The sequence below is a fragment of the Sander lucioperca genome, chromosome 17 (genome assembly GCF_008315115.2).
Source record: "Sander lucioperca isolate FBNREF2018 chromosome 17, SLUC_FBN_1.2, whole genome shotgun sequence".
NCBI lineage: Eukaryota > Metazoa > Chordata > Actinopteri > Perciformes > Percidae > Sander > Sander lucioperca.
This window is the reverse complement of record NC_050189.1, coordinates 10,660,585-10,676,963: the sequence shown is the minus strand read 5'-3', so window position 1 is coordinate 10,676,963 and position 16,379 is coordinate 10,660,585. Positions and strand designations below refer to the sequence as shown.

Below are 16,379 nucleotides of genomic sequence, written 5' to 3'. Positions count from 1 at the left end.
AAACTAAAACTTTATTCCTTAATCGTCACATACACACAGTACAATGTAGTGAAATGATATTACTGCATTTAACCCATCCTAAGTATTAGGAGCAGTGGACAGCTATACATACAGCATCCGGGGAGCAACTTGGGGTTCAGTGTCTTGCTCAGGGACACTTTGACATGTGGCCGGACGACCTGGGATTGATCCCCCAACCTTGTGGTTGTGGGGCATTTTACCTCCGGGCCATAAGCCCCCCGCTAGACTATCTGTCCAATCTGAGTTTTCTGTTGCACGACTACAACAACTTTTGAACGTACACATGTTCCACCAAAACAAGTTCCTTCCCGAGACTATTTTGCAGAGGCACTGTTGCTCCGTCCGGCGCTTAGCGCCGCCCATGACGATTGTGATTGGTGGAAAGTCTGGCAATGCAAGACTTAAAGAAAAGTAAAGAAACGAGCGACGAGTGTAGAGTTTGAAAGGGACAAGATATGCAAAATTAAGCAAGAAAAAGGAAGAATTAAAGACAAGACGTACAGAAGAGAAAACCCAACAAGTGGGGCGAAGTAAATTAGAAGTGTAATCCTTCTGAAGTGCAAACAGCCCTGAGGGGAGCGACGGCATTAAGGAGAAAGGACAAGGCACGTCCGACAAGCTAGGACCGCTCTCCCACCGAGCATCCCGCCAGCCAAACACTGCCCTACCTCAGCTCTCTCTGACAGGCAAAGACCTACCTTAGCACATAGATCACAGGTGGAAAGTAACCAATTACAATCACATCTTTTACTGAGTTAAAAAAAAACACAGTAAACCAAAAAGGTGTCCAACATTGTTTTGCGCCGTTGTTTTGGCAAAGTATCTGTCGACAAACTCAAAGCGAAAGCGGCTTTGTGCCCTTATCAAATCGCAAAAGACTGTGATTTAGTTAAAGAAGTATAATTAGTAAAAATAAGATATGTAATAAGTATAAATATCAAAAATTATATCCCCCCCCCGCTGTTAAAAAGTAACTAAGTAACCTCTACTTCTTACTTTTACTTCCGAGTAGATTCTTATGCCAGTAGTTAGTTAGTTAGTAAGTAAAAGTTCATCAAAGTAAAAACCCATATCATCAGCGTTCATTCTAAGTAGAATATTGTTGTACTCCTTCCACCTCTGACGTAGATAGAATAACTCCCCCCTTCTGTCCCCTCTGACTCCCCCCTGCTCTCCCTCTCCATCTGAGGTGTTTTTGCTCGTCTTCCTTTCACGAGAGGCAGAAAAGCAAAAGACAAAGTGCGACAAACAAATCTGGAGAGCGGGGCGGTGGAATGTTAAGCCGACGCCACGGCCAAGAGCCCCCCACTGCCTTTGTGCTCCGACGACCTCTGACCCCTGGAGTTCACCGTGACCAATTGGGGGACAAACTGACAGCGTGTGCTTCGTCAATAGAGAAGGAGGGGCGTGCTTGACATGTTTCCTTATCCCATCATGTGTTGCCACAATCTTTTAAAAAGACTGTTCATACCTGTACACAAGACTTAGAAAAGACGGAGTTCATTCCAGGGAATACATGGAATGATGGATGGATGCGAAAGCATGACAGGTGGAATTTCTTTTAGGAGGATTGCGCAACGCAAACACTTTTACCAAGTAAAATCACTAGGCACCATCTGTCAACAGTTACACTGATGCACCTTACGCACTCTGTTGTGTTTGGATGTTTTAACAAATGCTTTTTAGCATCACAGAGATTGTGTAACATTCCTCAGAATTATAAACCTGGCCCACGCAAGGTTCTGTGTATTGTATTGTCTTTGGATGGAAAGCTAATAATTCTAGCCAAACATTTGTACGTCCATAAGAACAAAACGTAGATTTTTTTCACCTGACATGGGAAGTAAAACAAAAATCGGTCGTTCTCTCTGTTCTTCGTGCTAGATTTCATTCAGTGAATTTTTTTCGCCTGAAAGTCTCTTTCTACATACTTGATATTTGGTTTCACACATTAGTCTCCTCTGACTGCCGATTAGCTTTATTTGTCTACCACTGCTGTGGCATTAAAAGCCAATGTGTCCTCTTAAAATGGTTTTGGCGAGGGTATTTCCCCTAAAAACAACCCTTTATCCCACCTGCACTAACAACACACACATACACAGAGACATATAGGATTTTATGGGGCTGGGAAACATGCACAAACGCATGGAAGCACCACACAGGTAGCAGAGTCTTAACTGTGGGCGTGGGAGAGGAATAGCAGGGGCTTTTCAACGGTACGTTAAACCTGCTATGTGTGGTTTATAGGCTCCCTAATGCACTTACTGACAAAGTATGTTCCTCTGATGAAACTACAGAGAGAGAAAAGTAGGGGGAAACTGGAGGGGGGGTGGAAATGAAAAGGGATATTCCAGCTTTGAAAACACGCAAAGAAATTAGGTTTTATGCTGAGAGAGATAGCGGGAAAGAGAGTTTGAGTGCACAAAGTGGCACAGAAGGTGAATTAAAGGTAGTGAAAGAAGTAAAAGGGAGAGATAAAATGATGTAAAGGAAAGAGACATTTGCATCCCGACTCCTCCAGACACACGACATGCACCATAAACTGAGACAGAGCAGCGTGACCCAGACTACGTTTACACCGCTACCTTTTGGTTTAAAAACGACTATCTTCCCCCTGCTCTGGTGTTACCGAGCCCCTAAACCGGAGACATTTGAAAAGACTTCTGACCCGTTTTGGTTTGGAATCTGCGGGGTTGTGTTTCAGTCTCGACGGCCGCAAACGGACACCTTTGGCAACACCGACACTGACGCCAACGCTTCGCCGCCTGATTGGGTCACGCCGTCTCGTTCTCTAACACTAAGCTACTAACGCTGCCATGGCAACTACCAGCAACGGGGCAGAGTATACACACTGCCTCCTGTTTACCCCGGCACACGCATGCCCAGTATAGGAGAATGTTGATGAGATGTGCAGTTTGGGAGTGTTTGCTTAAACGGAGATTAGTTCTTCTACTGCAGCTAAAAACACGTGTGTGCGGAGATCGCTTTTGGCTCAAAACACAGCTTAAAAACCAAATCGTAGCAATGTAAATGCAGCCTCAGTCACATCAAACACACACACACACACACACACACACACTCCGGATTTGCCAGTGGGCTTTTTTTTTTGTTGCCACATCACATTTCAAAACAACGTCAGAACTTTTTCATAAACTTGACTAATCTCATCCTGACCCAAATCATCAGCGTTCATTCTTGTTTCCAGGCAAGAGCCTTTGGAGAATGTAAACTACAGCACAGCGCCTTCTACACACCCAGGAACATACTGATGTTTAAACCAACACACGTGGAAACCCTTACATATTTTAACCCAAGAGTGAAGTAATAAAGTAGGATTAATTCGGTTTGACACGTCCTTCCGCACCATAATTATGTGGTTTTGGTCCTTAAACACCTTCTTTTCTACAGCAGAAAAATAAACTCGATTTAATCGATGTTTGAACGATGGGCTTAGGACTAACATGCAGATACCCGGGGCTGCAACTAACCATTAGTTTCAGTCTCAATGAATCACATGAATATTTTCTTAATTTATCAATCAATTGTTTGACTATAAACATTTATTTTATTGTCCTGGAGCCCAAAGTGGCATCTGCAAATGACTTGTGCTGTTTAACTAACAGTCCAAAACCAAAAAGTTTAGTATCAAATATGAGAAACAACAGCAGCAAATCCTCACATTTAAGCAACTGGAAACAGTAAACATTAGGCTATTTTGCTTGAAAAATTATGAAAAATGATTGATTGATTATCAATATAGTTGCAGATTGTTTTAGGTCAACAGAGCTCCTGTGTCCAGAGCATTGACAGTGTTGAGAAAGAGGGAAGATAAGAGATAAGAAGGGTGAAGAGGTTGTTGGGGGACCACCACTCACAAATCAAACCACAAATGAACTTGTAATGGATTGTCTGACTTGTGGAAGCAGTAAAGGGCAAAAAGTGATAGGAAGAGGGGGTGGGAGGGGGTAATGATCGGGTTTGGGATGGAGGGAGGAGGGCAGAAGGGAAAGGAAGGAGGTGGTGGGGGACTCAGTTGAGTTGGGGAGGGTCTAGCAACCACAAATCAAGCAGTGATCAGTCACCTCACTTAGCGTTTGTGGAATGTTCCAGCCTATAGCACCTGCAGGGAGTAGGAGACAGCCTGACAAGTCCTGCCAAGCTCTGGAGGAATTCAAGAGAGGGGGGAGGGAGGAGAGGAGAGGGGTAGTTAATGGATGACCCAGCAACGTTTGTCAGTGTGCACGTTTTCATCAGAATTTGCAACAATCTGGAGTTAAATGCATTTCAGCAGCTTCATCACATCAATTTATCTCCAAGAATCCCCAACTGTGCAACTTCACTTTGTTGCACAGTTAGGAAACCAAATATTCCAAAAACTACAAGAGAAGTATCTAGCTATGCTCAGAAATCTCTCCCACACAGACGCATTTTATGTACCTCATACACTCATTCCAGTGCTTTTGCATATTTTTAGCCCATATACTCCAAATTTCATTTCTTTTTTTAAAAGAAAAAATGTCAAGCATTTGCTGGTTACAGCTTTTCAAATGTGAAGATTTGATGATTCTTTTAGCTGTACATGAATGTAACTTGAATGTGTTTTTTTGGGGAATATTTCACCTTTGGTTTTGGGAAATTATAATGACAACTTCTCACTATTTCCTGACAGTTATTGTAATGCAGACTTCATGATCACGATGATGAATTAGACATATCAAGGAAGACTCAAGAGTCTGCTAATTGATTGTCATATCACACAAACATAAATGGAAACCAGTGGGCATGCGAAACAGTCGGAAAAATAGATCAAACGGGGATAACACTTGCAAAAACCCAGTACGATCCATTAAGGCTACAATGGTGACGTCTACTTGCCAAAGGAGGACAAAAGTTTCTATTTGTGCCATGAACTACGCACATACAACATATCCAAGGGTGTCGAACTTAAAACCCTCATTTGTCACCAGACTGAGATTAAACAGATATGTACAAATGTGTACAACCCATCCATCTTGCATTCCAACAAATGTTGAGAGTACATTTCCTAACCGTCCAGGTACTGTAGTACAGAATCACTCGCATTAACCTTTGACTCCATCCTCTCCTTCCCGTCATGCCTCCTCCCCTCTCCTCACCATTCCTCCACACCTGGGTGTGATGTTTTCCCTGTGCCAACAGCTGCGTCAACCCCTACAGACACTTCTGGCTCTCACTGGATGTTCACTGAAACATCATTTTCAAGTGTGGGGGACTCAGCTACACATTAAAATAATCCATCAAAATAACAACCAGGCTAAAAAAAGAAAAAAAAAGTGAGCTACCTAAATTAAGGTATGATTGATAATGATAAAAAATAAAGCCAAGTAGTCCAAAAGATACACATTTTTTTAATGTACTATAGGGCAATGTGGCTCAATAAACTGGTAGCACTGCAGCTTGTAGCTCGAGAAGAATCAGCTCAGTTAACCTGTACAAACTCGGTCGGTTTTAGCATCATAACTAGCTAGTAAACTTGCTAACTTTAAAGCTAAACAATACTAACACGCTACTCCAAAGGAAACATATATTTCCAAATTTTCTGTGGGTTAATATGGCTAGTTAATATAGTGTGTTTAGCTCTTACCTCCTGGTAGCACTTGTAGCTTAGAAGAGTCAGTTAAGGTAGCCTGAACAAACGGTTTGTTTAGCATCATAACTAGCTAGCAAACTCACAAGCTAAACAATGCTAACACACTTCTCCTAGACACTCCCAAAGCTGGCTTCTTCTTGACATGCTAACTAATTGATAAACAGATACTATGGTTAGCTAGCTACCAAGCTAAACACAAAACGCAACTGTTTTTATTCAAAACAGAAAAGAAATAAACTGGGAGTTGCAACATGTTTCTTCTAATTTCCAACAAGAAATGCAATGGCATCTGGCTTACGTTTTGTAATCAACATATTTTTGATATTTTTAATTTGCTTTCCCTCCAACTTCCACTAGTGACAACTAAAGCATATTTGTAATGCTTTTAAATGGTATATTACTGTATATATTACAGTATTGTTCCAATGTTAGCTGCTGCTAAGTGCTAATGCTGTTTTGTTGCAAGATAACACTAATGTGTGCAAGCTTTGGGCCAAATTCCTTGGAAAACGGGAACTGTAAGATATTCAGAACAGTAACTTTAATACAAAATAATCCTAGTTTACACTTTCACCAAATTCAAGACCATCCATTCCTGTATAAAGCACATTTGAAGATATACAACTTCTGTATAACATGTTCTAGCAAATTTGCTGTTGTTTACAAAGAGAGAAACATAGGCTATGTTCTTATGTCTGTACAAAGTTACAGTAAGTTACAAATGTACTTCAACCAACGTATGTGTGCGTTTAGTCTTATCTGATTACACTGATAACCCCTAATAAAGACCTTTTCAATTCAGCCAAAAACACATACTGTAACTCTGGGTTGGACCACTGCCTTACCACGGCGATGCCCAAAAAGACACAGTTACCAAGGTTACAGCAGCCCAGACCACCCAATGATCATCTGTCAGCCACTCAACACACACACACACACACACACACACACACACACACACACACACATACACACACACACACGTATCTATCCACTCAGCCACCCCCACACACACACAAATACAACACAAAACAACAGGGAGGTGGGAAGTGGGCGGAGGAGTCAATTCAAAGTCAATGAAGCTCCATCAGATGATTTCTATTGAGACGCAGGAAGCTTTTTGCTGCTGATTCGCTTTTATGTTTCCCCGTCAGCGTCTTTGTCACCACCAACGACAACGTCGGCTGCCTGATGGTTGAGGGTTTGAGTCCCTGATGAAGTTCGTCAAAGGTTCATTTTTGCACCACGTGCCTGAAACGTTGTGAAATTATGATATTATAAGCAGTTGTTGAATGTAGCTAAATACAAACAAGCAAGAATGGGAAAGAAGAGCCATACCCTAACCCTACAAAGCTTCAACAATAAGTGTCCTCAGTTCCCAAATGCTTATTGAGTGTTGTTAAAAGAAAAGGTGATGTAACACAGTGGTAAACATGCCCCTGTCCAAGCTTTTTTGATACGTGTTGCAGGCATCAAATTCAAAATGAGTGAATATGCGCAAAAAGTGTATCAGTTTAAACATTAAATATATTTTCTTTGTAGTTTATTCAATTGAATATAGGTTGAAAATAGGGGTGTAAGAAAAAAATCGATACACTTGAGTATTGCGATATTTTATTTTGCAATACTGTATCGATTTTCAAGAAGGCAACATCGATTTTTTTTTTTTTTTTTTATAAACGTTCAAAAATATTCATGTAAGACAGTGGTTCACGTTTATGTTGTGTTTAAACCCCCTACCGCTAGATGGCTATGCTGAGACGCACGAAACAGTGCCTAGCAGTGCCTGACTTTTTGTTAGAAGCTAACAATGTAGCTATGGCTGAACTTTGGCCTACTTTAGCATATAAAATTTTATAACATTTCTACACCAGATATTGCTTTTTTCCCTCCATTTCATTTACTTTACAGCCTTAATTACTAGTTACATTGTATACTTTTACATGTAAAAACCAACTTAAACATAAAAATAGGATGCATTGGTATAGATTCAACTACCAACTAATATATAAAGTTGTTAAAATTAACTAAAGTACTACGTACGTATTATTTCAATGAGAAAATATGTAAAACATGACTGCATAATGAGTACTTGTACTTTTTGACACTTTAAGTACATTCTGCTGGATACGTCTTTACTTTCACTTAAGCACCATTTAAAAATGACTTTTACTAGTAACTTTTTGTAATTTTTATATTGAAGTATTGCTACTTTTGTGGCGCCGCGCTCCTAGGCAAAGCATATTTTACCTGCTGAAGAACTTAAAAATGTGAAATTTAATTGAGCAGGGGACAGATGAGTGGGCAAAGAATCCCTAAAAGGCCAAAAAAGAGCAGAAAGAATGTTAAAAACGTAAGAAAAAAGTACCCAAACGGGACAAGCTAGCAATCGTGGAGGAGCAGCTGCAGAACGAGCTAGACTCTGCAGACATAATCAATGGGTCATCAAGGAGCTAAAGCCAATATCTAGGGGGACAATGACTGCCTGAGACAGGAACCTGAATACCTCTTCCACCACTCATTATAAGACACTTTGGATAAAATAGTATTTTATCACTACTGGATGAAATCTGATGAAGTTTTCAGAGGACACCAAACCTAACGCTGTTACTTTAAAAAGCAATTTAAGAGTAAAATTAATGTTTTGGGAGCTTTCCCCCCCAACATCAGGGAAATGCTGCACAGATGTTATGAGAGATATAGCTAACAGTTTGGATCCTCCTCAACCAAAAGCCCTGCCCAACTAACAAGAAAGATGCCATGTTGCCCCCTATCAGTCTGAATGGCACCATCAAACAGCACGGCTGCTCTTTCTTATTCTAATGTGGGAGTAATCGCTATAGTGCTGCATTGACTCTTCTCTTCACAACTTAACCTGACCCTTGTCATCACAGATGGCTGGTCTGTGTCTCAATAAAGTATTGAAAACACTTTCACCCCCCTCTACTGTAGAATTTATAAGCTGTACATAAACCTTTCCAATCATTTATAACAGAGTGTCCTAAAGTTTTTCAGACCAAAGACTACTTATCCAATGAAGAAAAAAAACTCACGGACCACCTAACTGCCAGAATATCCCCCAAAACAACCCGTTCTCACTCCGAACTCGTAAAATACGGACACTTGGGCAGTGGCTGTCAGCGTCAGAAAAAAAAAGCATCCTTCTGTGTGTTTGTAGAACGCACCGGGGAGAGCAGCAGCTACACAGGGTTTTAAGATGACGTAGCACTAAGAGGGACTACGGTAGCGATTAGTATGAAAGGCCGAAAATCCGCATAGGGAGGTTGGTTGAGGTGGTGGAGGGGTCAACACAGGACTTTCACCCCGGAGACTGGGGTTTGTGTCCCGTGTATCACGTTTCCTAAACCCAACCGGCCCGTTCTTCCCGCGTATGGAAACGTAAGCCCACCCACGACCTTTTCCTTAACCTAACTGCGTTAAAAAAAAATTGACGCCAAAAGTCCCGACCAAGCGCGTTTAGATAAAGCGCATTTAGATATGACGCTAAAGGAGAATTTTAGCATCAATAACAACGCCAAAGGCACCGGACCAAGCATCAAAAGGCCTCCTCAGTTTTCTACAAGTAGCTTACTCACTCATTGTCTCTGAAGAATGGTGCTGCGTACGCTGAGACAGCAAGGAAGCAATGTCTGTCCGAAGCCATCGATTTATCTCGTCAGTCGACGATAAACCGTAAACTTCATTCCTCTGTATTTCCTTCGAATGTCACATTGATCGTTTGTGACGTAAATTGGAAGCACTGTTGCAAAAACAGTCGGCTTCATTGCCGACGTCCGACATCACGGAGAGAAAACAGCCAATTCAAATAATAATGTTAACATTTACATTTGGGTTTATTTAACTAGAACTGTGATATTTTACCAAATCTACTCGCGAATCAATGTTTGAGAAATACTAATTTATAACATAACGTAGACTAGTTGTAGGCCTATATAACAGATATGGGATGATAATATTGTAACACTTAAATTTATAAACACTTAAAATTTCATTTTAGCGGCATACAACTACATACTACAACAAGTCCTCCAAATCACACAACGATATAGTCGTTTGTTCCTACTCTCTAAGACGACCCACAGGAGAGTTTTTTTCCCGTTCTCATTCCTGAAAACCAGAAAGCGCCGGTCGCGGTTTTGGACGTAAAGGTCGCGCAGTTTTTAATCACGTCTTTAACGTTGTGAAACGGTTCGAAGTTTGGTTATGTTTAGGCTCAAAAACTACTTGGTTAAGTTTAGAAAAAGATCGTGGTTTGAGTTCAAATCAGACACTTCCGGTTATGCACGGGATACTGAACCTGACGTTTAAAAAAAAACAAATCTTGCCATTTACTTTTATTTTCAAAATGGGGCTCGAACTCTGCTCTCATACTTTGCTCCCGTCAGAACTATTCCGGCCACTAGAGGGCGCCGCCACTAGAAACGTAAGTATAGGTCGTAATTGCTGCTGGATCAGACGACCTCTGGGAGCGTTTTTCGGGGGGAGGACAGCCTCACATTAGAGTGTGTTATAAACCATTTATGAAATGTTTACATAGTGCTTATAAATGCTGAATAGGGAGGGTTAAAGTAAAGTGTTAAATTAAACTTAAGATAGCCTGTATACATGCTTTTCACTGGACAGTGACGCTATAGATTTCCATGGTTCAGTGTGTATATGTTGGAATATATATATATATATATATATATATATATATATATATATATATATATATATATATATATATATATATATATATGTCATTTGTCACTGCACAACATTCCCGTCGTCTCAATCGTTTGGTGTAAGGTGGTCATAAAACTCAGCCTGAGCTGCACATATCTGTACATGTTGTTCATACATTGTCACATATCACATAGCCATATTTATTCTGCTCTTGTAAGGTAACTGCTAATACACTGCACATATTTATATCTAATTTATATAACTCTAAACCAGCTTCTGTAAACCAACTTTATACTACTGTCTACAATGCCCTATATTTCTTGTCCTGTCTATGCACCACCTGTCTATACCTGTCTATACTTTGTATATCGCATTGCACTTTTCTGCTCTTTTTGCACTTCTGGTTGGACGCAAACTGCATTTTGTCGTCTTTGTACTTGTAATCTGCACAATGACAATAAAGTTGAATCTAATCTAATCTTAAATCAGTCTTTTTCACGTCTTGACGTTCCGACAAAATCAAAACGTGTTGGACATTATCGTAAATTTGAAGTCTTGGTAGTAAAATCTTCTAGTCTGAGACTAAAAACTCAGGGACATTATGACAGATTGTCTTAAGATGTGACATGGTGTCAGACTTCAATCTTTTCAAAGTCGTTTCAGAGTTTTCTACTGTATGCATAAGAAACATTCTTTACAGGACTTTAAAAAGCTGCCTTCAAATCAGCCCCAAATATACTGATGCATAAAATAAAATAGAAAAGGTTTAAAAGGATGCACTTTTGAGTGGTGCAAAGAAAGAAATAATCCCCGTTTGCTTGCACACGTCTTTCTGCTGCAGCTGTGTCCCGCAGCTGTAGGAAGTCTTATAGGTGTGGCTTGGAAAAAGTTGCCCCAATAATCTCCCTAATTTAAATATTCATCAGCGAGGCGGGGTTTGAATTGCAAATGACTCAGAGCGGGCCCACTCAAATATGAACTGCTTTTTTTTCAGTCCCTCGGGCTACTTATAAAACATCCAGTTTAAAGACATCCAGAGAGAGTTTTTAAGAGAGTTGGCATATCAATTTCCTATTAAATGACAATAAAAAGAACTGCAAAACACTGACTGAAGTGTCCTTAAAGACTTGTAGAGTGACTCAAAAAGTATTCAGAAATGTGTCTTCTCATGCTGAAGACACCCACAACGTGACGCGTGGAGGGATAACATGTAGGAGACCTGTGCAGAGGGCACGTCTCTGATATGGACAACAAGTCACGTTAGACACATATTAACGTATACATAATGCAACAATCTGTGCTAAATTGTCTCTTTAAAAAAATAGGTTTTTTTAAAAGTGGCTTTGGTGTTCACATTAGGGCAGCTGAGACATGTACGTGCAACACTTTCATGAACAGTATCTTCTCCTGCAATTGAATGAAAAAAAGATCCAGCTTCATCGGTGTTGCATCTGCGCTCTAAATAAACCAAGTGGAGAGCCACTTCACCTGGAGGAGTGTAAAATAAGCAAACGGGACTTACTCCGTGCGCAGATCCCACGGCCAAGGCGACTGCTATCACACAAATCCTGCCAGAGAAATACATTTTAGTTAGTTTGTTTGTTTTTTCCCCACAGTGATTATAGCCTAAATTCCGCCGGAGCTCGGCTCATCTCGTTACAGAAGGCGCAACCAGCGCCGCGGCTGTTTGCAAAGCCGAACATTGGAAAGAAATAACGTTTGGAGCGTGATTTCTAAGAGGGGAAATAACTTACAGGAATTTCATTTTGATCGGACTGGCAGATGGGGGAACCGCAGCTCGAGACTCGATCCCCTTGTCTTCACCAACAAGGCACTTCAAACGCGCTCATCGACGGCTCCAAAAAACCCCTGTCATCTACCCGGAGACAGACACAGAGAAAGAGAGAGAGATAAAGTAGTCCCACCGCCAAACACAACCCGTATTTATACACACATACACACACACACACACACACACACACACAGCTTCACGCATTTAAACACAACCTGCACGTAAAAACACCTTTCTGTGGGTGATTTCTGTCGTAAAATGAGAGCTTATCCAACTCACCAAAGTTGCAGCGGTGAAGTCGCTGCTGAGCTCTCCGGGTTGTTGCGCTTCAACTCAGCCAGCGCACCACAGCAGCAGGGAGAGGAGGGGCCAACACATGTCATTCATGCCTCCATACCTTTTGGCTACAACAGGAGCTTTTACCCACGCACACAGAGCCATGACCTCTTCAAACTGTTTGGTGCAGCGAAGGAGGCACTTCTATTCGGAGAAAGTCTTTATTTGGTTTTAATCTATGCAAAAAAAGCAAAAAAAAAATAAAGAAAATATGTCACTATTAAAGACATTATGAAGACCTTTATGTCTATGATACTCAATTATGAAACATGTATGAACATTGTGTTTAAGGTATCGCCCATAATATCAACATAATGTCCCTAAAAAGGTTAGAGTCTTAATAATGACTGTAGTTTAAAGTGACTTTATGATACTTTATGTAATATTAACACCCATACAACCAATACATTGGTCATATTATATTATATTAAATCTGCTACTAAACAGTACACTTTATTTAATCTCCTGGGATTGCATGATATTTATGTTGTGTATCATATACATTTGCAATTAACTAACACATTGTTTTTCTTTAAATTAAAAAAAAGGATCCCACAAATATATTACAGGATTCTCACAGCTCTGCGTTGTCAGGGTCATATTTATAGCCATAGTGAGATCAAATTTTTTTTAAAAACTTTGTTTTAACACCTCAGTCCTGAGCTACTGCTCTAAACATGGTGCAGACACAGAGTTACTCAAGTTGCAAACAGGCCACTTTTAGCTCTTGAATGTTCTATTTTAGTACAACTTGACCTGAGTTAGCATTCAACAGAGTTTACTACAACATGTTAATTAATCTACTTATAGATTTGGTTGACATTACACTCATGTTGCTGTTTAAAATATATGTCTTACATAAAGGCCTCGTTGTTCTTCTCTGCAGTTTGTTTTTAGCCGCGGTGTACCACAGGGATTCTTCCTGGGATCTATTGAGTTTTGCACTTTGACATAGGAATTTGAAGGCATATCTAGTGTCATTGCTGCATTAATGAGTATATTCCCCACATTATCTATGTCCCCAACCTTATCCCTAACCCTAAGCCCAAATTGCAGAAATAGTTCAAACATGAAAAGCACAAAACTTTCTTCAAACTGGTTCATTCAGTTCTTAAGTTACGATTTTCCAGATCTTGTCTCCACCAGTTATAACAACCCTGTCACCCAAAACATATGTTTACATACAACTAAACTGCGGTACGAGGGAAACATAGTTTCTCCTGGAGTACGTTTGTTTCAACAAGTACCGACGAGAGGCACACGTTGCGAAAGGGCTGCAGTTTTAAACACGTGGTTAACGCTGTGAATTCAAACTACTAAACTACTTGGTTAGGTTTCCGTAGAAGATCATGGTTTGGGTAACATAAGTAGGCCTACGTTTACATATGTAAGTTAAGCAGCTATGTTATGTATGTGACGTAAATTCAATTTTATTCACCCATCCCTCCTCCCTAAGTGGACTTTGATTAAAAACGTATTTGTGATACGTCAAAATCAAACGTAATCAGGGACAAACTATGTTTCCCTGGAAATGTAATGAGAATGCAGTTTAGTTGTATGGGAACATACTTTCGAGGGGACAGGAATGGCTATAAAGTGACAAATGGAGATGTGGTTCCTCATTTATATAAATGGGGTTGACAAAATAATAGAAACACCTGTCAGTGTAACACAACGCAATTCAATAGCACCACAAACTACAGACTCCAAAATGGCCTTACAGTAAATTAACATTTCTTTGAAGACAGTTTAAAAACTTGACATTATGACAAGGATGACATCAATGCACACAACTGCAAAGATGTCAAGAATATTTCAAGACTAAACTCACTCCAAGTCAAACATACCAAACAAATGACTTATTTGGTATGATCTTTACTTCCAAGTTTCCCATTCCCATTTATTTGGTGTTGGTTACGCATCATTTGTGCGTAAAAGTATTAATACCAAACTGTAAAAATACTCTGTTACAAGTAAAAGTCCTACATTGAAAATCAGGAAAATGTACTTAAAGTATTCAAAGTAAAAGTACTCAAGGCAGAAAAATCCTCCCATTTTAGAAAGTGGAAAGGATCCAAACAGTTGTGTGTTTAATGGTCTAATCATCTCAGCTGGACTTGTAGGCCGTTATATTGTTGGCTAGTTTAGTTTATAATAAAACATCAGATTTTATAATGTAGATGTGTTTTGTGTGTAGAAATCTTAACGTGTAAAGTAACTAGTAACTAAAGCTGTCAGATGAATGTAGTGGAGTAAAAAGTACAATATTTTTTGTCTGAAATGTAGCGGAGTAGAAGTAGAAAGTGGCATGAAAACTCAAAGTTGTACTTAAGCACAGTACTTGAGTAAATGTACTTAGTTACATTCCACTTTTACACTTCACAGGGCCTATAAGAACAGATATGTTGCTCTTAAACCTCAGCAAGCACAAGTCAACAATGCTATTACTCTAATCTGGTAAACCAACCCTGCAAAAGTTGTCTTTAAGATATTTGAAATTCGGCTCTGAAATTGTCTCGGAGTACGAAAAATAAAAGTATTTAAGATCACAAGCAAGAAGAGAGAGAGAGAGAGAGTGAAACTTGTGAAACAGATCATTAACTGCTGGTTACTCTACAACTTCTTGCCCCCATACAGGATGTTATCTGCATTTTAATTGTTTTCGTGCTTTCAGGGCTTATTGCCATGAACATTACATATTCCATTATACAATGTTACATTATAAGAAAAGAAAATGTGCAACTGAAATGTCAGTATGTGACTTTCATGCGCGTTTTAGGAAGTTTGGATGGATGTTAGGATGATCTCATCCATAAAGTTTTAGATATTATAGTCAGTATCAGCAGCTGTGAACATAACTTTCACTACCCTCTTTCTTCACACCCAATTTAAAAAGAATGCAGGAAAATGAGAAAGAAAGGATGATGTAGCCTACTTTGTTTGAAAAAAAAAAAAAATAATAAGTTTTTTCTTAATTTGTTCCATTTTGCCAGCAGCATCCCTCTGTCAGGAGTAAAAAGTAAGAATTTGGCCTTTCATAATCTGGCAGGAATGCAACATGTCCGGGCCTATAGAAAATGTCAAATAAAGGTTTAATGTCAACGCTTTTTTTGTGTAGCCTCAGGCGTTGGGTAGGTATTGGGGAGGCACCATATCCATCCGCGCTTGCGAGGTCCTAACATTATTCAATTCTTTTAGAAATTGGAAAGAAATCTAAACACATATCGTCGTCTGGACTGAAATGTCACGCATTGATTACAAGTTCGGACCACATTTTAAGATGCAAATCATCCGGAGACTTTTATTTTTGAGGTGAATTGTCTGTCTTGGTGTAGGTGCATGGGGGAGCTAATATAAGTGCGCCCTGGGTGTTGGAAGTAGATCCGGCTGGGCAGGTTTGCAAGTCGAGGAGAGAAAAAGTTTGAGAGGGGGACAGCAGAGGCGCACGGTGCTAGAGCCAGCCAGGACCACTGGGAGCCTCTTGCAAGCGCAACAACAGCCAGCCGACAAGCCGAGAAAGAAGTGCCTTTTCTTATTATTTCTGTTTCACCAAGAATCAAGTGTGCAGGGGGGGGAAGCAGGGCTATGACACGCGAGTAGAGAGCCGTTAAGTTTGTGAGTGTTAACGCAGGCGGACCCTTGTTTTATTCCCCCCAAGATGAATAAAGACTTGAAGAGCCTGCGACAGCTCGCCGTGCCTCTGCTCTTCCTCACCCTGAGCGTCGCGGTGCAGCGATCCGACTCAGCGGTAAGTGCGTTTTCCACTTTCTTTCCTTTTTTTTTTTTTTTGCAGACATATAAAGCCTTCCATAGCGGGCTTTTTTGCCCCACAAGATATAGCCTATACCCCGCACGAAGAAGCCGAGAGAGCCGCTGCTCTCAGTAAGCCGGCGCCGGGACACCACCGGCTCCCAC

The 16,379-nt window shown here is 40.3% G+C and overlaps 2 protein-coding genes across 8 annotated transcripts in view; one reads left to right on the top strand and one right to left on the bottom strand.

Moving 5' to 3' along the window:
• The window catches only part of col4a6 (collagen, type IV, alpha 6), a 165,369-nt gene extending 152,870 nt beyond the window's left edge, over positions 1–12,499 (bottom strand). The window contains exons 1-3 of the mRNA XM_035993640.1: positions 12,408–12,499; positions 12,091–12,205; positions 11,859–11,904 (exon numbers count right to left, since the gene is read on the bottom strand). Coding sequence (XP_035849533.1) covers positions 11,859–11,904; positions 12,091–12,101 — 57 coding nt within the window. The 5' untranslated portion in view covers positions 12,102–12,205; positions 12,408–12,499. The remainder of the gene's footprint in view (positions 1–11,858; positions 11,905–12,090; positions 12,206–12,407) is intronic.
• Positions 12,500–15,815: 3,316 nt separating this feature from the next.
• The window catches only part of col4a5 (collagen, type IV, alpha 5 (Alport syndrome)), a 94,080-nt gene continuing 93,516 nt past the window's right edge, over positions 15,816–16,379 (top strand). For 2 of the 7 annotated variants that reach the window (XM_035993822.1, XM_035993820.1), the window contains exon 1: positions 15,816–16,212. In XM_035993822.1, coding sequence (XP_035849715.1) covers positions 16,123–16,212 — 90 coding nt within the window. In that variant the 5' untranslated portion in view covers positions 15,816–16,122. The remainder of the gene's footprint in view (positions 16,213–16,379) is intronic. The other 5 variants (XM_031304250.2, XM_035993819.1, XM_035993821.1 and 2 more) reach the window with 4 other exon arrangements.